The following is a 16,800-nucleotide window of genomic DNA, read 5'->3' as shown; positions in this document are numbered from 1 at the left end:
ACTCTGCTATTAGAAACACCTTTGTAAAGGCAAATGGAGAAGGTGGGATGGGAGCAGGGCAGAGGAAAGGGATAACATCTCAAATGAAAAAGATGTAAAGGATAAATCTTTTTACCGAATTGTCTGACTTTCAAAGTCATGAAATTCAGGGTCACTTCAATATCAGGGTGAGTTTAGAAAGGCAAAGAATGGTAAAAATCAATGAAAATAAAAACCACAGCAACACTCAGCAAGAGAATACTTTGTGTCTGACCCGGAACTAATGCTTCATATATATTCTCTCTTGGTTCTATCACCAGCTCACTACTTCCTTACTAAAGAAGTAACACTGGTGTAAATGAGCTAAGTAAAAACATTTGTAAGTATTCTAATTCTACATAGATTTCTAGAGTTACTTCTTTTTACCATTCTTTGCCTTTCTAAACTCATTCATCAAGTGACTGCATATTGGAAGATGAAATGTACAGACTGAGTCAAAGTAGAAGATGCTGAAATTACCCAAAGCCTCAGTCTGTTCATGGTCACTACGGTGAATGCCTACTGCACGCACGGCACCTTGCACATGTCAGACGTGTCTGCCTTCCTTCAGTTCACTGTACTTAGCTTGTTCAGTACCACTGAGTACTATCAGTTTACAGTGGTGAGCAGAGAGTGGCGCTTACTGACATATGCACTAATCCATAGTTCTTGTCTTGAGGCTTGTGCATCTCCAGAAATAATGGATACAATTTATGCTATGTTCATAGTTAGATTAGGTTTGTAGAAGAAACTGCTACTGCACCAAAAGTTTAAAACTGCTACTCTATATGAATCAGCAACATCTTTTTATAACAACTAAAGTTTGCTTCATAGTAATTCATAATACTGCATAAAAATCATGTTGTTTCTCAAATAATGCACATGGGAAGAAAAAACATAAAGACTGAGTCACAGTGGAAGATGCTAGAATTACTCAAATCACACTGTAATGTTGGTCAGTGCACTGAGTGAACACCTACTGCATGCCAAGAGCCTTGTTAAACTCCTAGGAAACACTACTAGAAGGGAAAAGGGAGAAATGTTTCCTCGATTCTGACTTACATTCTTGACTTCCCTCAGTCCTCTTATTAAGAACAGGTTCTAACAAACAGCTTCAAACAGGAAGCTAGCACTTCCTTTGTTCCTTCATGCCACACATGCAATAAAACCAAACACACCTAGTTGTGCTACAAATGGATGAGTAAGTCTTTAATTCTAGGGTTTGCTATTACCACATACACTTAACTGAACACTGAATAGTTAGTGTGCTTCTCATTGGCTTCTCAGTCCTAACAAGTGATGTTGGTCCTGTACTGCTGACTCCTGAATCATTTCTCATTAAGAATCTCAGGCACACAAGGCAGTGGTAGCTTCCAGCACTTGGGAAGCAGGAGCAGGCGGATCTTTGTGAATTCAAAGTCAGCCTGGTCTACAGAGTGAGTTCCAAGACAGTCAGGGATACACAGAGAAATTGTCATGAAAAACAAAAGAGCAACAACAAAGAACCTGTGACTTGTTACAATGGAAGATGTCCACAGCAGGTGTCCATAGCTACCTACTCCAATTACCTTTACCCTTCCTTCTTCAAAATGCCCAACTAAAGCAGCCACGCCACCTCAAGAGTAGTTACAACTAAATTGCAGTCCATAAATGCTTTATCCTACATATCAGCAGTATTTCAGAGGAAGATGTGCTCTTTTTATCTTCCCCTATTCCTTCCTGCTGTTGCAGCTATTGTGATGCTTGGGGTGCCAGTAGAGGTTATGAGTTCACCTTAAAACTAAAACCTAAGAGAAGGAAGGAGTGAAAGAAGTGAGTGACCTAGTGTCACCAACACCCTCAGGGTGTCACAACACTCTAGCTTTCTCTTGCATGAAAACAGAGAAGCAACAATGTCCTCCTCACTGACAACACTCATTAAAGACTCTACAAGAGCGAGTTAACCCACATTATTGTGTCCACTGCGCTGATGAGAAAGCCTACACTGAGAACAAGCTAGCCTAGAAGTCCTTACTTATAAATCAAAGAGACAGTCAAAAATTAATCTAAGTCTATGATTATGCCATATTAGTATAAGTAATTCCTACTTTACAATACTTAAAACACAAAATAACTGTAAAATTTTCTTTACTTTCCCTCTTAATGTAATTTGGTCACATTTAGTATACTTAGTAATATAACATTACTAAATAGCATATGGCCCACACACCTGTCTAAAACAAAAGCAAATAATTTATATTGATTCTTTGTTCCTAGAACAATAGTAAAAATGTGTTTTTTGTGAGTTTGCTTCTAGTCATTGAAACTGGATGCTAAAAGAGACCTTCCACTAAAAACAGGACAGATAAAAATTTAATATTAAATTTCAGAGTATTAAAATACAAAAAAAAAAAAAGGTCTGGGCTATATATGCTGGCCACAGAAAAGCTGCAAGACTTGCCTTCTTACTACAAACTTTAGAATACAAGAAAACACAGAACTATTTCTGCAGGCTTGAGAACCATGGGACTACAGATCCAGAGCAAAAAGAAGCAACAAGGGGAACCCCAGTGGGCACCCTGACATCAGTCATCTCTGAACTGAAATCGAGGTAAGAAGCCAACAAAGCCTGGCAGCCTGAACACACAGCAGAAAGAGTTCCAGTGGGGCAGCAGACCAGCGGGCAGGAGGAAGCACAGTCTATATCCCAGGTAAAGACTAACTGCTGGAAAGCAGCAAGCCAGGCATTACAGAGGGATGGGCACGAGTGCAATCCCAACAACCAGAGGAAAGGCTCTCTTCAAATACCTACACTGACTCTACACCCTAGACAGCAAACATCCTGCGAGGCATTAGAGTCTGGAGACTCATGTGAGGAGGTGAGGAAGGTGACAGGCATTCTCTTCTTAATGCTAGTGTGTTGTCTACCTTTCTGAGTAAACCTTTTAAAGGATACAGTAGTTTTCCAGAAAGGAATCAGAAAAAGCCTTAGAGGAGAAGCAGAAGTGAGATTCTAACCACCTTAAGTCAGAGAACAAAGAAGGTCGCAAAAAGTAAAATAACACTAGTCTCAGTTTGGGAAGAAATGATTACTTTAAAAAGTTGTCATATATACTAACATATAATGAGGCATTACTGAGTTTAATGAATGACTGAATTTATTACAATTCTTCATATAATGTCTAATATGGTAAGTATAAAAGTAAACAAAAAATTGTTGGAGTTCCAAATAAAAGTTTACCATGGGCATTAAGAACAAAAAGTTTGAGAACATCTGCTAGAACAGGACTAATGAGTTATAGCTTGCAAGTACAAGCCAAATGTGTACTTTTTAAATAAAATTTCACTTAAAGAAATATTCGTTAACATGTTTTCTGTGATTGTTTTTATATTAAAACAAAAAACTGAGTATCTGAAACATGGTATTTAAATAACTTTTATATATCTGCAACAGAAACAACTTTAAAATGGGCAAAGGATTTAAATAGCAGTTCTTCAAAGAGGACATATAAATGTCTAGTAAGTACACAAGAAGATGTTAACACCACAAATCACTGGGTCTTATGTTTGGAGTGACAAATGACCCTCAATAGGCCCATGTGCTTCAACACTAGGTTCCCAGCTGGTGGCACTGTTTTAAGGGTTATGAAACTTTTAGAATGTAGGGCCAAACTGACAAGCATGTGTCACTGAGGTAGATCTTTTAAGGATAACCTAATTTATATTTCTAATCTGTAAAGGTGTGAAGAGCTTCTGCACAAGCACACAGACAGACACACAGACACACAGACACATAGACACACACACACACACACACACTCCTGCTGCTTCTTCCACCACACCTTCCTTGCCATGACAGCCTATAAACTCTGAAACTGAACCAAAGTAACCCTTCCTCCTTAAGTGATTCTGTCGGCCATTTTACCTGAGAGAAGTAACAAATCTACCCGGGAAACAAGAATCAAAACTATTGTGCTATCACTTCACATGAATTAATATGATCATTACTTCAAAAAAGAAAATCACAGATTCTAATGTAATATGGGGGAGGATGAAGTTTATATGCACATACCTTAAAACATCATATAGAACTACCATTTGATTCAAATAATGAGAAAAATGATAGAACCTATATCTTAAAAGGGGATTCTATAAATTACTATTCTATAAATACAGTGGTTAAGAGCACTGACTGTGACCGCCGCAGCTACAGCCGCCACTCAGGCTGTGTCCACCGCAGTGCAAAGGGCGCCTCCCCCCCCCCCCCCCCCCCGCCCCGTGTGACTCCAACCAACACCGAGGAGCCTTTCTTTGCCTCCCTGCGACCCGCAGGGTGGGTGGTGCGGGGACAGAGTAAGGCTACCGCTCCCCGCTCCCGAAAGGTCGCTCCGGCCCTTCCAGGCGGTGCCCCAGCCTCATCCGGCGCCACAATCAGATATGGGAAGACAAATGAAGGGATTTAGAAGCCAAATAAAGGTCAGTGGAAAGGAGAGCTATCATCACTAAGTGCTGAACACGAGTAAACTCATTTTCAGAGTTAAAAAAATAAAAAAAACAAGATAGGGACTCCTGGTTCTGGAAGGAAAAGAACACTGGTGAAAGATCGATTTTCTGCAGAAGATGAAGCTTTGAGTAGTAACATCTCCAGAGAGGCAGAAGCAAGGCTAGCAGCAAAGCGGCTGTCAGGGCAGAAGCCAGAGAGAAACTGGAACAAGCAGTATGCTAAAAATTACACAAGGCCTTCATCTCGAAATTCTGCCTCAGCAACAACACCTCTCTAAGCCGGAACTCATCCAGACAGGGTAGTGGAGACACCAGCAGCTTAATAGACCCAGATACCTCGTTAAGTGAACTGCGGACATCTATGACCTGAAGGGGGAGATACATGCAGGGGCTTAAGGAACTGAAGGAGTCTTTGTCTGAAGCAGAAGAGAAATACAAGAAAGCCATGGTGTCCAATGCACAACTAGACAACGAGAAGAACAATCTGATTTACCAGATGGACACCCTCAAGGACATCACTGAAGAGCAGGAGGAGCAGATAGCAGTTTTACAGAGAAAACAGAGAGAAATCAAAGGAGTCAGAAAGGCAGAAACGCATGTGCAGTGTGCTGCAGCATAAAATGGATGAACTCAGAGGGACGAGCTCATCGAGAAATATGGCTTACTTATAATCCCAGACGGCACTCCCAATGGTGATGTCAATCATGAGCCTGTGGTTGGAGCCATTACTGCTGTGTCTCACGAAGCTGCTCAGGTCTTGGAGTCAGCAGGAGAAGGGCCACTAGATGTGAGGCTACGAAAACTTGCTGGAGAAAAGGACGGCCTCCTGTCCCAGATTAGGAAGCTGAAGCTCCAGTTAGAGAAAGAATGGCAGAAGTGCTCCAGGAATGACAGCATGTCCAGGAACCTAGCAGGACTGCAGAACGGACTTGCAGTTCATTGAGATGCAGAGAGATGCCAATAGACAAATTAGTGAATACAAATCCAAGCTTTCAAAAGCAGAACAAGACACAGCTACCTTGGAACAAAGTATCAGCCGGCTTGAGGGGCAGGTGCTGAGGTACAAAATACAAAACTGCTGCTGCTGAGAACGAGAAAATTGAAGATGAGCTGAAAGCAGAAAGAAGGAAGCTACAGCGAGCACAGGACAAGATGGAGGAGATGAGCAAGAGACACCTGACAAGGCGGCTAGAGAAAATGAAAGGCAACAGGACAGCTCTTCTAGCCCAGCAGTAGGAGGTGGCCCGTCCACCTGGGTGCTGTTTGAGGGCCTTGCCAGGAGATACTGACTCTTGTACATTGACACAAACCCCTTCAAGTACTGTTTTGAGTCTTGTCATTAAACAACTACCTTTGTATTTTATAATTTATGAGAATGAAGCAGTGAGAACTAGTCTGTGCTGTTTTTATTTTCAACATTCTAGAATCACGTTTTCTCACCATCTTCTTCCAGCTGCCTCACTGGCTAGGCACTTGGGCGGCCTTGCTGTGGGTTCTGGAAGACGGCCATTCTGAGCGCTGAGACACTTGCTGGAGACCTCAAAAACACAAGTGCCTTCTCTACAATGTGATACAGGCTTCAGAGACCAAGTGGCCAAGACTCCTACTCTTCTTATACCAGAACATCTACATCTCAGTGAGGATGTGTTCAGCAGTGGGAAGTTTCTGTTTCACTCAAATTTATGTTTGGAGGAAAAAGGTTTTTTTTTTTTTTTTTTTTTGTAAGATATTTAAATTTATATAAAAATGTTAGAAAACAATATCGGGAGTGTACACTAAGCTTTATTGCATGGGGTAGGACAAGTCCAAGCCTGTACTCCAAGGAGTGGGGTCCTCAGTCTCCACACCCACTGTGCTGTTGCATGTCTTTTCATCTGCTGCTTATTTGTGAAGTGAAACCTCAGACAAGCTCAAGGGAGGAGGAAAGGACAGTGCAGGCAGGCGGGGAGCTGCCTGAACCTACCTGTTAAAACACACCTTTCTGTCATCCATGGTTGGCTGCAGGCAGCTGTTAAAGAAGCCTTTAGGACTAGTCCTGGCCACCACGTACAGTCTTGTCTTGCTCTTCTTTTCTCAAGATAGGTAATCTGGAGTACAGACCTTTCTTCTAGTTTTTTTAAGACAAAGGATCTATGTAGCCCAGGCTGGCCTCCACCCTCATTGGGCCTCTTAAGTGCTGGGATCCCAAGCAGGCACTTTCATGCCTGGTTCTAGAATAGAAAATGCTTACAAATGTTCTGCCCCTACTGTAACCATTTTATAGGGTTTGTGATTCTCTTTTGTCAGAATCAAGGTGGTTTCATGGGAATGATCAATGTAGCTCAAAGTGTTTACAAAGAAACTATATTGAGGGGGAAAAAATCTAATGAATCAAAGCCTCTTCATCAATCTAGCCTTGGAACTAAATAAGTTAATAAAATTAACTCAAAAGTGAAAGCAAAAAAAAAAAAAAAAAAGTACTGGCTGCTCTTACAGAGGTCCTGAGTTCAAATCCCAGCAACCACATGATGGCTCACAACCATCTGTAATGGGATCTGATGCCCCCTCATGTTTTGAAGGCATGACCCATCATGAAAGGGAATGAATGGCCTAAGCGCCCATAGCTATGGCACCAGGAGTGGGAGGCCACTAGCTCACATCTGTGCAAAACAGAAGCAAGAAGTGCAAGTGCTGCCGCTCCTTTGGCCTTCTCTTCTCCCTCTTCCTCACTTTAGGCCATTCCCCAGGCCATGGATTGATGCCATCAGCGTGAACCTTGCCTCTTCAGGCAAGCTCTTTTGAAAAGCCCTCACAGATACACCTAGAAGTGTGCATCTTGTAGGGAACTGCCATAGTTAAGGTTTAATATTGCTGTAATGAAACAGCATGACAGAAGCCACTTATGGAGGGAAGGGTTTAATTCTCTCACAATTCCATGTAACAGCTTAGCATCAAAAGCAGTGATGGCAGGAACTCGAGCAGGGCAGGAGCTGATGCAGAAGTCACAGAGGGATGCTGCTTACAGGCTTGTTCCCCATAGATTTGCTCAGCATGCTTTCTTATAGAATTCAGGATCACCAGCCCAAGGATGGCCCCACTTGCAGCAGGCTATTAATCAATAACTAAGAAAATGCCCTACAGTGCAGGGTGGAGAGGGGGATTAGAAGGGAGTGTACCTTTGTGAAGGCAAATGGAGGGCAACGGGGGATGGGAGTGGGGCAGGGTAAAAGGATAACATCTCATAGTATCTAATAAAAAAGAGAGAGAGAGAGAGAGAGAGAGAAAAGAGTTTAAACTGAGAAGAACCAAAAAAGAAAAAAAAAAAAAAATGCCCTATAGCCAGATCTTATGGAGGCATTTTCTCTACTGAGTTTCCCTCTTTTTAGATAACTCTAGTGTGTATAAAACCAGTCACCACAGAAATTCTAAACCTAATCAAGGTGATGGAGATTTTTTTGGTAAAGAACATGTCACCTCATGAAACATGCAAGTTGTGTCCTGTGTATGGCTTAGTACATTTAATCATATTTGCAGTGAGAAAGCAGACAGATATGAAAAATGAGAAGTCTGGATAGGAAAAGAAGTATGAGCCCAGACACTATGACCAAGGCAACACTTATAAAAGGCATTTAATTGTATACTTGATTATAGTTTCAGAGAGTTAGTCCATGATCATCATGGCATTATGGGGCTGAGAGCTTATACATTTTGATCTGTAAGCAGGCAAAGAGCCTGGGCCTGACATGCAGTTTTGAAACCTCAAAGCATGACCCCACCCACTGCAAACTCTAGGGAACAGCTTGATGAGTGGGCTATGGATGAAGTTAAGAAGAACAAAGCCTAGTGTGCAATGGAAACCCAGATATATTAGAAAACCAGAAACATGAATATCCACACCCCCAAAAGCATGAGACAATGCATGGGGCTAGCCTAAAAGAGAAGCCATGCATTCTATAGGCCTAGAGTTTAAAGGTGGAGCTCCCCAACACTGTGGAGCACAGATGATGGATATCAAGATGCAAAAATCAGGGTTTACTCTGCTAAGTTTTGGTCTTGCTTTGGTCCGATCCTTCCTTCCTATACTTCTGTTTGTCCTTTTTGAATGAGAATATTTACCTGTACCACTATATGCTAGAATTGTATGTGTATGGTTTTTCTTTTTGTTTTTTTCATTTTAAGTCTTACAGAGATTTGCAGTAAAGAGAATACCTTAAGTCTCAGAAGAGATTCAGAACTTGGGATAACTGGAGGACTATTGAGAATTTTAAAGATGGACTGAATACATTTTGCATAATGAGATGGCCTTAAGCCTAAGTCACATGGAAAATGTCCCTTGCAGGCTCATGACCCCAGCAAAAGGAATTATTGAAAGGTGGGGCCAAGTTAGAGGAGTCAGTTACATAGTATGCAAGTTGGACATTTATAACCTGACCCTACTTCCTGCCCTGGTTCAGCTTCCTTATCTGCTGAAGTGTGAACCTCAGCCTTGGTTTTCTACCATTTTGCTGCCTACATTATAATGGACTATACCCTTAAACTATGAGACAAAAGCCTTCTTTAAGTTGTTTCTTGTCAGGTATCTGGTTTCACTGATGAATATTATCAGTGGTGATTATTTGATAAAGTAGTCCTTTTTTTTTTTTTCTTTGAGACAAGGTCTCTATGTGTAGCTCTGGCTGTCTTGGAACTCAGTCTGTAGACCAGGCTGGACTCAAACTCACAGAAATTTGCCTGCTTCTGCCTCCCAAGTGTTGGGTTTAAAGGTGTGCACTATTATGCCTGGCAGCAGCTAGAATCTTAACCTTTATAAAAGTTAACTGGAATCACTGGCAACTTAGAATGGCAGTTGACATACCATGTCAGCAAACTGCTACCAGGCAACTGCTTTAGTTGGACACGGTTTAGTCAAGGGCACTGAGCTCAGTCACTGATGTGCTGGTATGTGGCTGTTTTGATGCTGTAATGGCATAAATACATAGCTGAAATGGAGACCAGAGGCACTGCAAGATTCAAATATTTACAATGTACTCAGAAAAAGTTTGCTGATATGTATCCTACAACAATAGCAGGAAGCAACTAAAAATCCAACATTTTAGAATGGTAGAGGACATTGCAAATATGAGAAGTACATAAACTTACAAGCATCATATATTAAGGCCTTATACCAGGTCATATAAAATATACTTTATAATGTATCCCCTAAATTAAATATTATTTCAGAACTATCTACATAAAGAATCATCAGAAATGTATAACGAAGACAAAGGAACCTACTCAGTGGGTCAAGTGTGAGGACCTGAGCTCAGATCTCTAGAACACATGGAAAAAGAGAGATGCCTATAATTCTAACTCTTGGGGACAAGGCAGGAGGAAGGGCAGAGAAGGTAGATCCCTGAAGCTCAGTGGCCAGTCAGTTTTGCCCAAGTGATGACCTTTGGGTTCACTGAGAGTCCCTACCTCAAAACAAAGATGCAAACCAATTGGGGAAAGACATCAACCATCAACCTGGGCCTATATACATGCATGAGTACCCTACACACACACACAACACAGAGAGACAGAGAGAGATAGAGAGAGAGAGACAGAGAGAGAGAGGTGCATAAGAGGTAGGATGGAATACAATGAAGCTGCTTACAATCTGGATGACTAAAAAAAAATCTCTAAGACCTAATAGAGTCTGAAAGCAATTTAGTATTTTCATTTAATTTACATGTTTTCTGAACTTTTATGTAAATAAAATAGATTTCATTGTCCACTTATAACCTACACTGTATAAGAAAAGTAAAAACTGGATTACCTGAATTGGATGTTCACTAAATGAGGCTGAGAGCCATCAGATTGCCAGTAAGTTTCTAGATTGTCATCTCGTAATTGATCCACGCCAAACCCTAAAAACAATGAAAATGACAACAGATTTCCACAAAAAAGTTACATATTTAAAACATAAAATTATCAAACATATTTGTCTAGAAATTTTGATATAGAAGACAGAATTATGAAGTTTAACCAGAATTCTTCTACCCTTTCACCCAGATTTCAGCTCAAAAGATCTCCTAATGGGCTGAGTTTGCTGTTTACTGATAGACTATTTTAAAAGTGTGAGGCTCTGGGTTCAATCTCCTTACACACATTAAGGTTTATACAATGACAAATGTTTTGGGTAGTTAGTTTTTAAAAAGTATCTTTGGGTATATATATATATATACATGTGTGTATGTGTGTGTGTCTGTGTGTGTGTATGTATGTATGTATGTATGTATGTAAGGTCTCTATTTGAACAAGCCAAAGTTTTTATCCTTTTTATAAGCTGATCATAAGAACGATCCATCTTGTGATATTCTTTAAAATGTGTAGGTACAAGCAAGCTCAAGTATGTCATACTTGCTTTTTGCTACTTCTCTTTTTAAAGATGTTTTTAAAATTTATTTTGTGTATATGAGTACACTGTAGCTGTCTTCAGACACACCAGAAGAGGGCACCAGATCCCATTACAGATGGTCGTGAGCCACCATGTGGGTGCTGGGAATTGAACTTGGGACCTCTGAAAGAGCAGTTAGTGCTCTTAACCGCTGAGCCATCTCTCCAGCCCAGTTTTGCTACTTTTAAAGTTCCCTAATAAGGATAGCTAAATCTCATGATTTGTAAGAGAAAATGTTCTACCGAGTTAAAGGCTTTTGCTGCTTATTTTACTTTGGCTGGGTTTTCCCCATTTTACAATTTTATTTGGATCTTAGTTCAAAGAATTTCATAAAATGGTATTTAGTTTAAGCAAAATAAATATTAAGTAAAAATCGTTTTGCTCAAGACTAATTTGAAATGTGCTTCTAAGACATTACTTCATGAAAGTTTAATGGAAAAAATAAATAAGCATACTCTTTTGATTACTCGGGATTGTTACCTCTAGGACACGAAGTTTGGTCACCAGCCGTCATTTCCATTATTGGTTTGTCACAAGCAGAATGCCTCGTAAACATGAACTCACATGCCTGTACCTAGGCACCACCTCTTTTCTAAAGCTCCCAACTTTATTACGATGTGTGAGTTGTTTTCGTCAAAACAAAACCTTAACAATGGCAGATCTGTTTTAACAGTACTGACAGGGATTATGTACACATGTAAGACAGTATTCAGAGGAGAAAAAAAGTCTGTATGGCTCAACAGTTTTTAGTGGCTCTTTTTTATGAATTTGTGTGTGTGTGTGCATGTGCCTGATAGTGTCTGTAGACAGCAGAAGAGGGCACTGAATTCCCTGGAGCAGGAAGTAGAGGGGCCTGAGCTGCACAATGGAGAAGCTGAACTCAGATCATCTGTAGAGCAGCAAGTACTCCACGCTGAGCTCTTGTCATCTGCAGTGTCTCCTACAGTGTGGCCTTTTCACCAACATCATTCTAGAACCGTTAGATCAGCAATTCTGAGAGCTCGGTCTAAGAGCCTGTGTTTGATGACTCTGGGGTAATTCTGGCACATGCTAAGTTATCTCAGCTACTTCTAAGGTCCCATTACTTATTCTGGACACTACTCATCTTTGGACTCAACATTGCTTTGTAGTGAGGTGGCTGTCCTGACTTGTACTTACTTGATTCCCAGAAAGCAGCAGCATATACTCCCTCCTTTCCATAGTCATGACAATTTAAAATATCTGCAAATACTGCTAGAGGTTGGGGCTCGGGAGTAGGCAACGAAACCATTCAGAAGAAAAACCATCATCCCAAGCAAAGGAAAACAATATTCCTTCTGGTTATAGTTATTGTTCAGCAAATATTTATTTTTTTCTTGGTCCTCCAGAAATGGTATGTGCTCATATTTGGGTTTAGTCCAAATTGATTTGGATTCAATACAAGGTGAGTGAATGTGATAAAAGCTACAGTTTTGATGTGTTTACAAGGTCTGGATTAACACTCTAGATGTTTCCACTCCACTAAGAGAGCATGTCCAATATCTACAGAATATTATCCACAGAGCAGATACCAATAACCAAAAGATATAAAGTGTTCAAGCCATTTTCTCAAGTATCTCTAGCAACACAATTGCTTTCACACTGGATAGGAGGCTACTATAACTGAACCACATTCCTTGACTTCAAAAACCTAACAAGTAATATGTGGGGTCAGGTGTGGTGGCACACATCCATAATTCCAGTGCTTAGGAGGCAAAGGCAGATCTCTGTGAGTTTGAGGCCAGCCTGATCTACATAGAGAATTGCAGCCCAGCCAGAGCTATATAATAAGACCCTGTCAGAGATACACAGACAAGACATACACACTCACAAAGAAGGAACATGGACTTCATAAAAGAATTCATCTATAATTATATCCTACAATTATTTACATTTCAACTAAATAAAACCAATGTGCTTTCTGCTTGTACTTAAAATCCAAATTCTTTGTGTATGTGTGCATGCTTGTGGTATATTCAAGTGTTACATGTTCATGTGTGTACATGCATACATGTGTGATGTGGAAACCAGAAGTCAACATTGGGAATCCTCTTCTATCTCTCTCCACTTATTTTGTGTATTTGTGCTGTATGTATGTGTTTGTGGAGGCATATGCATGGGGGGGGGGGGGGGGGAGATGTACCAAGTGTGTAGAAGCCAAAGGTCAATGTCCTGTGTCTTCCTCAATCACTCTCTTCATGATTTTTAGGACAGTGTCTCACTAACCCTGGAGCACATCAACTGAGCAAGACATCTGGCCGACAAATACCGGGTCTCCTCTTATCTCTGCCTCCTAAGCCCCTGGAATACAGGCATTCCTGCCATACCAAGATTTTTACTCCGGGGGCTAGAGGTCAAAAAGTCCTGTGGCTAGAGAAGTGGATCAGCAGTTAAGAACATTTGTTGCAACTGGGAGGCAAAGGCAGGTGGATCTCTGTGAGTTCAAGGCCAGCCTGGTCTACAAAGGAAGTTCCAGGGCTACAGAGAAATCTAGACTCAAATAACCCCCCCACCCAATAAAAGAAAGGAAAAAAAATGGAATTCTTCAAAAATCAACGTGAAGGACAAAGGCCCCAGAGCAGATGTGCAGCTGTCAGAGGCTTGGTGAGGAGAATAATACAAGTGGTATGAGCACATGCCGGGCATCGTGGAGCTGCTTTAGGGTAATGATATCTACATGACTAAATTAAAGTTCACAAAAGTGCTCATGTAAAAAGTTCTGCTGGATGGAAATTATACGCTAAGGAAAGTATTCATTGAAAAAAGACAATCTTGAGGAGAAACAAAACAGACATGGTTGGAAAACTAGCTATATAAGTCTAACTATAGGGCTGGAGACATGGCTCAGTGGTTAAGGGCACTAACTGCTCTTCCAGAGAACTGGGGTTCAAATCCCAGCACTCACATGGTAGCTTACAGATGTCTGTAACTCCAAGATTTGATTCTCTCATGTAAACATACATGCAGGCAAGACATCAATGCATATGAAATAATAATTCTTTTAAAAGGTACATTTTTTAAAAAGATTTTTTAAAAAGAAGTCTAACTACATAAATAAACTAAAACAAAAATTATATTACAATTTAGAATTCTCATGACAAAAGAATTTTTCTCACTTGAGTCTTCAGACTGAAAATACCTATCAAGGCTGCTCTCTACAAACTGGCAGCAAGGCCCTACAACACCTATACAATTCACTGAAGATGGAGATTGTCAAGCCAGTTCCTACAAAGAGTCTTCACTCCTACATGTCAGCATCTTTGGTTACAGGAAAGTATTCTGCAAAAGAGAAACATAAACACCAAGCCAGACACAAACTCTTTATCTACAATGGTGTACTGCCTGCAAAACACGCTAGCACAAAGCTTGTAGGAGTAACCGACCAGTAACTGATTAGACTTACAGCAGACCCATACCTGACACTGCTTGGATGACCAAGAACTTGAGACTAGATAGCCTAGGGACTAAGAGTAAAAACAAAATAATACTGGTCTAAGAAAAATAAATTGGGTGATAAAGTGGCTGTAATGACATTCTGCTGTGCCCACAGATCAGTGTCTCACTCAGCCACCATCACACAACTTCCTCCTGAGGAACTGGGGGGGGGGGGGGGGCACTTAGCCTTTGCTAAGGTTGCTGTAAGGCCTGAATGACATAATAAAGCTAGCATGGCACTTGGCCAAAGGCAGCCTTCGTTGCTACTGTGACACTGTTGGTATTAAGCAGGCTCTACAACTGTAGCATTTCACAGTCTGAACTTTTACAGCCTTAAGTACATTTTGCTTTTCAGGGTCCCTACTTTGTTCTCAAGTGTTTCTTGAAATCTCAAATTTTGCCATCTTAATATTTTAGTTGGTGCTTTGAAAATAATTTTACACTAATCTTTTTTAAATTATTACAAAGAAGAAAAATGTCTATCAACCTATAGGTTAGGTAAATGGAAAAAAGATACGCATATAACCTACCATGACACATCCTAGCAAAAGACATTGACTCCAAGAGTAAAGAGAAAACTCTTAGATGTGTCCAGGAAGGACAGCAAGCACAAAATGTGAATCAACAACTATATAGTACCAGAGAGGGGACAGGATAAGGAAGAGCTTATGAAAAAGTTAAATCTAATAAATACTAAAAATCCTATTGGTATTAGTGATGTAGCTGGATAAAAATATGCAATGAATGAAAACCCAGTTCATTAAACCTGAAGTGTAGACAAAAAGAACATTCAAGGCAGTGTGGTGCATAAGAAAACTATAATTAGACTGTCCTTTAATCCTAGCATTTGGGAGGCAGAGGCTCTCTCTGAATTGAAGGCCAGCCTGGTCTGCAGAGCAAGTTCCAGGATACCTAGGGCTACACTGAGAAACCATGTCTTGAAAAAAAAACAGAAAAGAAAATGAATTGTAAATAATGATTATCATAGCCTGGGGTTTTGTTTTGCTTACCTGGTTTGCATGAAGAGAGTGACCAAACAGCCTGAGACCCAATTTCCCTGACTGTTGCTGTCCTCTCCAACTGCTTAGGATCAGCACCGGGGGGTGTCTTGTTCGGTGTGGTCATTTTTAAATTATTCTGTGGAGATACAAGCAATATACATTCTACCATGTCATGGTACTCTTTCTGTAAAAATGTCAGAACAAAATTTCAGTGCCCAGCACTGTGGCACACACCTTTAATCCTCGTACTCAAGGCAGTAGCAGAAGCACAAGAATCTGAGTTCGAGAGCAACCTGGCCTACACTTCAAGCTCCATGACTACACAGAGAAATGTTTGGTTTCAAACCTGGGACAAAAGATTGAGGTGCATATTTTACATGCAAAAGAAGATCTGGCTTCCAGGTTCTCCCAGCAAACCTACCTGGCATACCCTCCCCCCAACCCTGAACTTTCCTGTCCTTCCACCAGAGGCTCCTCCCTATATAACCCAGAGGATTTTTGGTCTCCCTCTCTCTCTCTCTCTCTCTCTCTCCCTCCCTCCCTCCCTCCCTCCCTCCCTCTCTCTCTCTTCCCTATTCCTCCACCCCGAGGGAGTTGGGGCCAGTGAACGAACCCACCTAAAAGCAGCTTCCCAATAAACCTAACCTGGCTTAAACTGGCACATTTCACAGCAGAAAAATAGTCTATTAATACCCTGTCTCAAAAAAAAAAATAAAAAAATAAACTTTCAATGGCAAAAATAATCACTCATAGTCCCTTCATCTTTCTTATCTTTTGTTAATCCTAGTAAATCTATAAAAAGCATGAAAAAAACGTCTTGGACAGTCAAGAACATGTTAAATTTTCTCCATGACTCTACATCATTGTAAATTCTATTTACAATAAACTATTTAAAGTTCTATTGAAAACCAATATAACTATAGACCATCTCTTTGACACTTCCCTTTGGACTCCAAGCTATCCCTATAACTACCGCACAAACAATAATAATTTATAATTTACTTAATCACAGAGACATTATAAATTCCTTTTAAGCCTGAATGCCCTGCCCCTGGGGATGCGGGTTGAGGGGCCCATCTCGACACTGAAACAAACTCCAAAGAACAGCCAAGTGGAAGAAACAAAACGCTAAGACAGGAATGGGTTCCTAGCCTTGAATAATAATGAAGGAGCTGAGAACTAGACTTGGGATCCTGCCTGACACCGCCCGTCTTACCGGATTAGCAGGGTCCACAAAGCGTGAGGAGACAGCAAACCTAACGCCGCGGAGACTAGGGAAGAGTACTCAACTGCGCCCGCTAACACTCGGTTCTCTAAATCGAGGAAGAGCCACTGTCTTACACACTACCTGGGTCGCCACAGTTCCGGTTCTCAGGGCCCCGGCCACTCCCACTTGGCTCAGTGGTTCCAGGTTTCCTCAGTTAGTGGGCGTCGCAGCACAATGACGTC

The 16,800-nt window shown here is 40.9% G+C and overlaps 1 protein-coding gene and 1 pseudogene across 4 annotated transcripts in view; one reads left to right on the top strand and one right to left on the bottom strand.

Moving 5' to 3' along the window:
- ANAPC10 (anaphase promoting complex subunit 10) overlaps positions 1-16,728 on the bottom strand; it is a 53,002-nt gene extending 36,274 nt beyond the window's left edge. For 2 of the 3 annotated variants that reach the window (XM_080936677.1, XM_080936679.1), the window contains exons 1-3: positions 16,568-16,692; positions 15,361-15,487; positions 10,277-10,367 (exon numbers count right to left, since the gene is read on the bottom strand). In XM_080936677.1, coding sequence (XP_080792803.1) covers positions 10,277-10,367; positions 15,361-15,475 — 206 coding nt within the window. In that variant the 5' untranslated portion in view covers positions 15,476-15,487; positions 16,568-16,692. The other variant, XM_080936678.1, reaches the window with a different exon arrangement.
- On the top strand, positions 3,176-5,736 carry LOC308435867 (leucine-rich repeat flightless-interacting protein 2-like; annotated as a pseudogene). Its single transcript has 2 exons — positions 3,176-3,187; positions 4,557-5,736. The product of its transcript is annotated as a leucine-rich repeat flightless-interacting protein 2-like (transcript).
- Positions 16,729-16,800: the final 72 nt, after the last annotated feature.

Source organism: Micromys minutus (assembly GCF_963924665.1).
Source record: "Micromys minutus genome assembly, chromosome: 24".
NCBI lineage: Eukaryota > Metazoa > Chordata > Mammalia > Rodentia > Muridae > Micromys > Micromys minutus.
The sequence above is the reverse complement of the archived record's forward strand: the minus strand, read 5'-3'. Positions and strand labels throughout refer to the sequence as shown.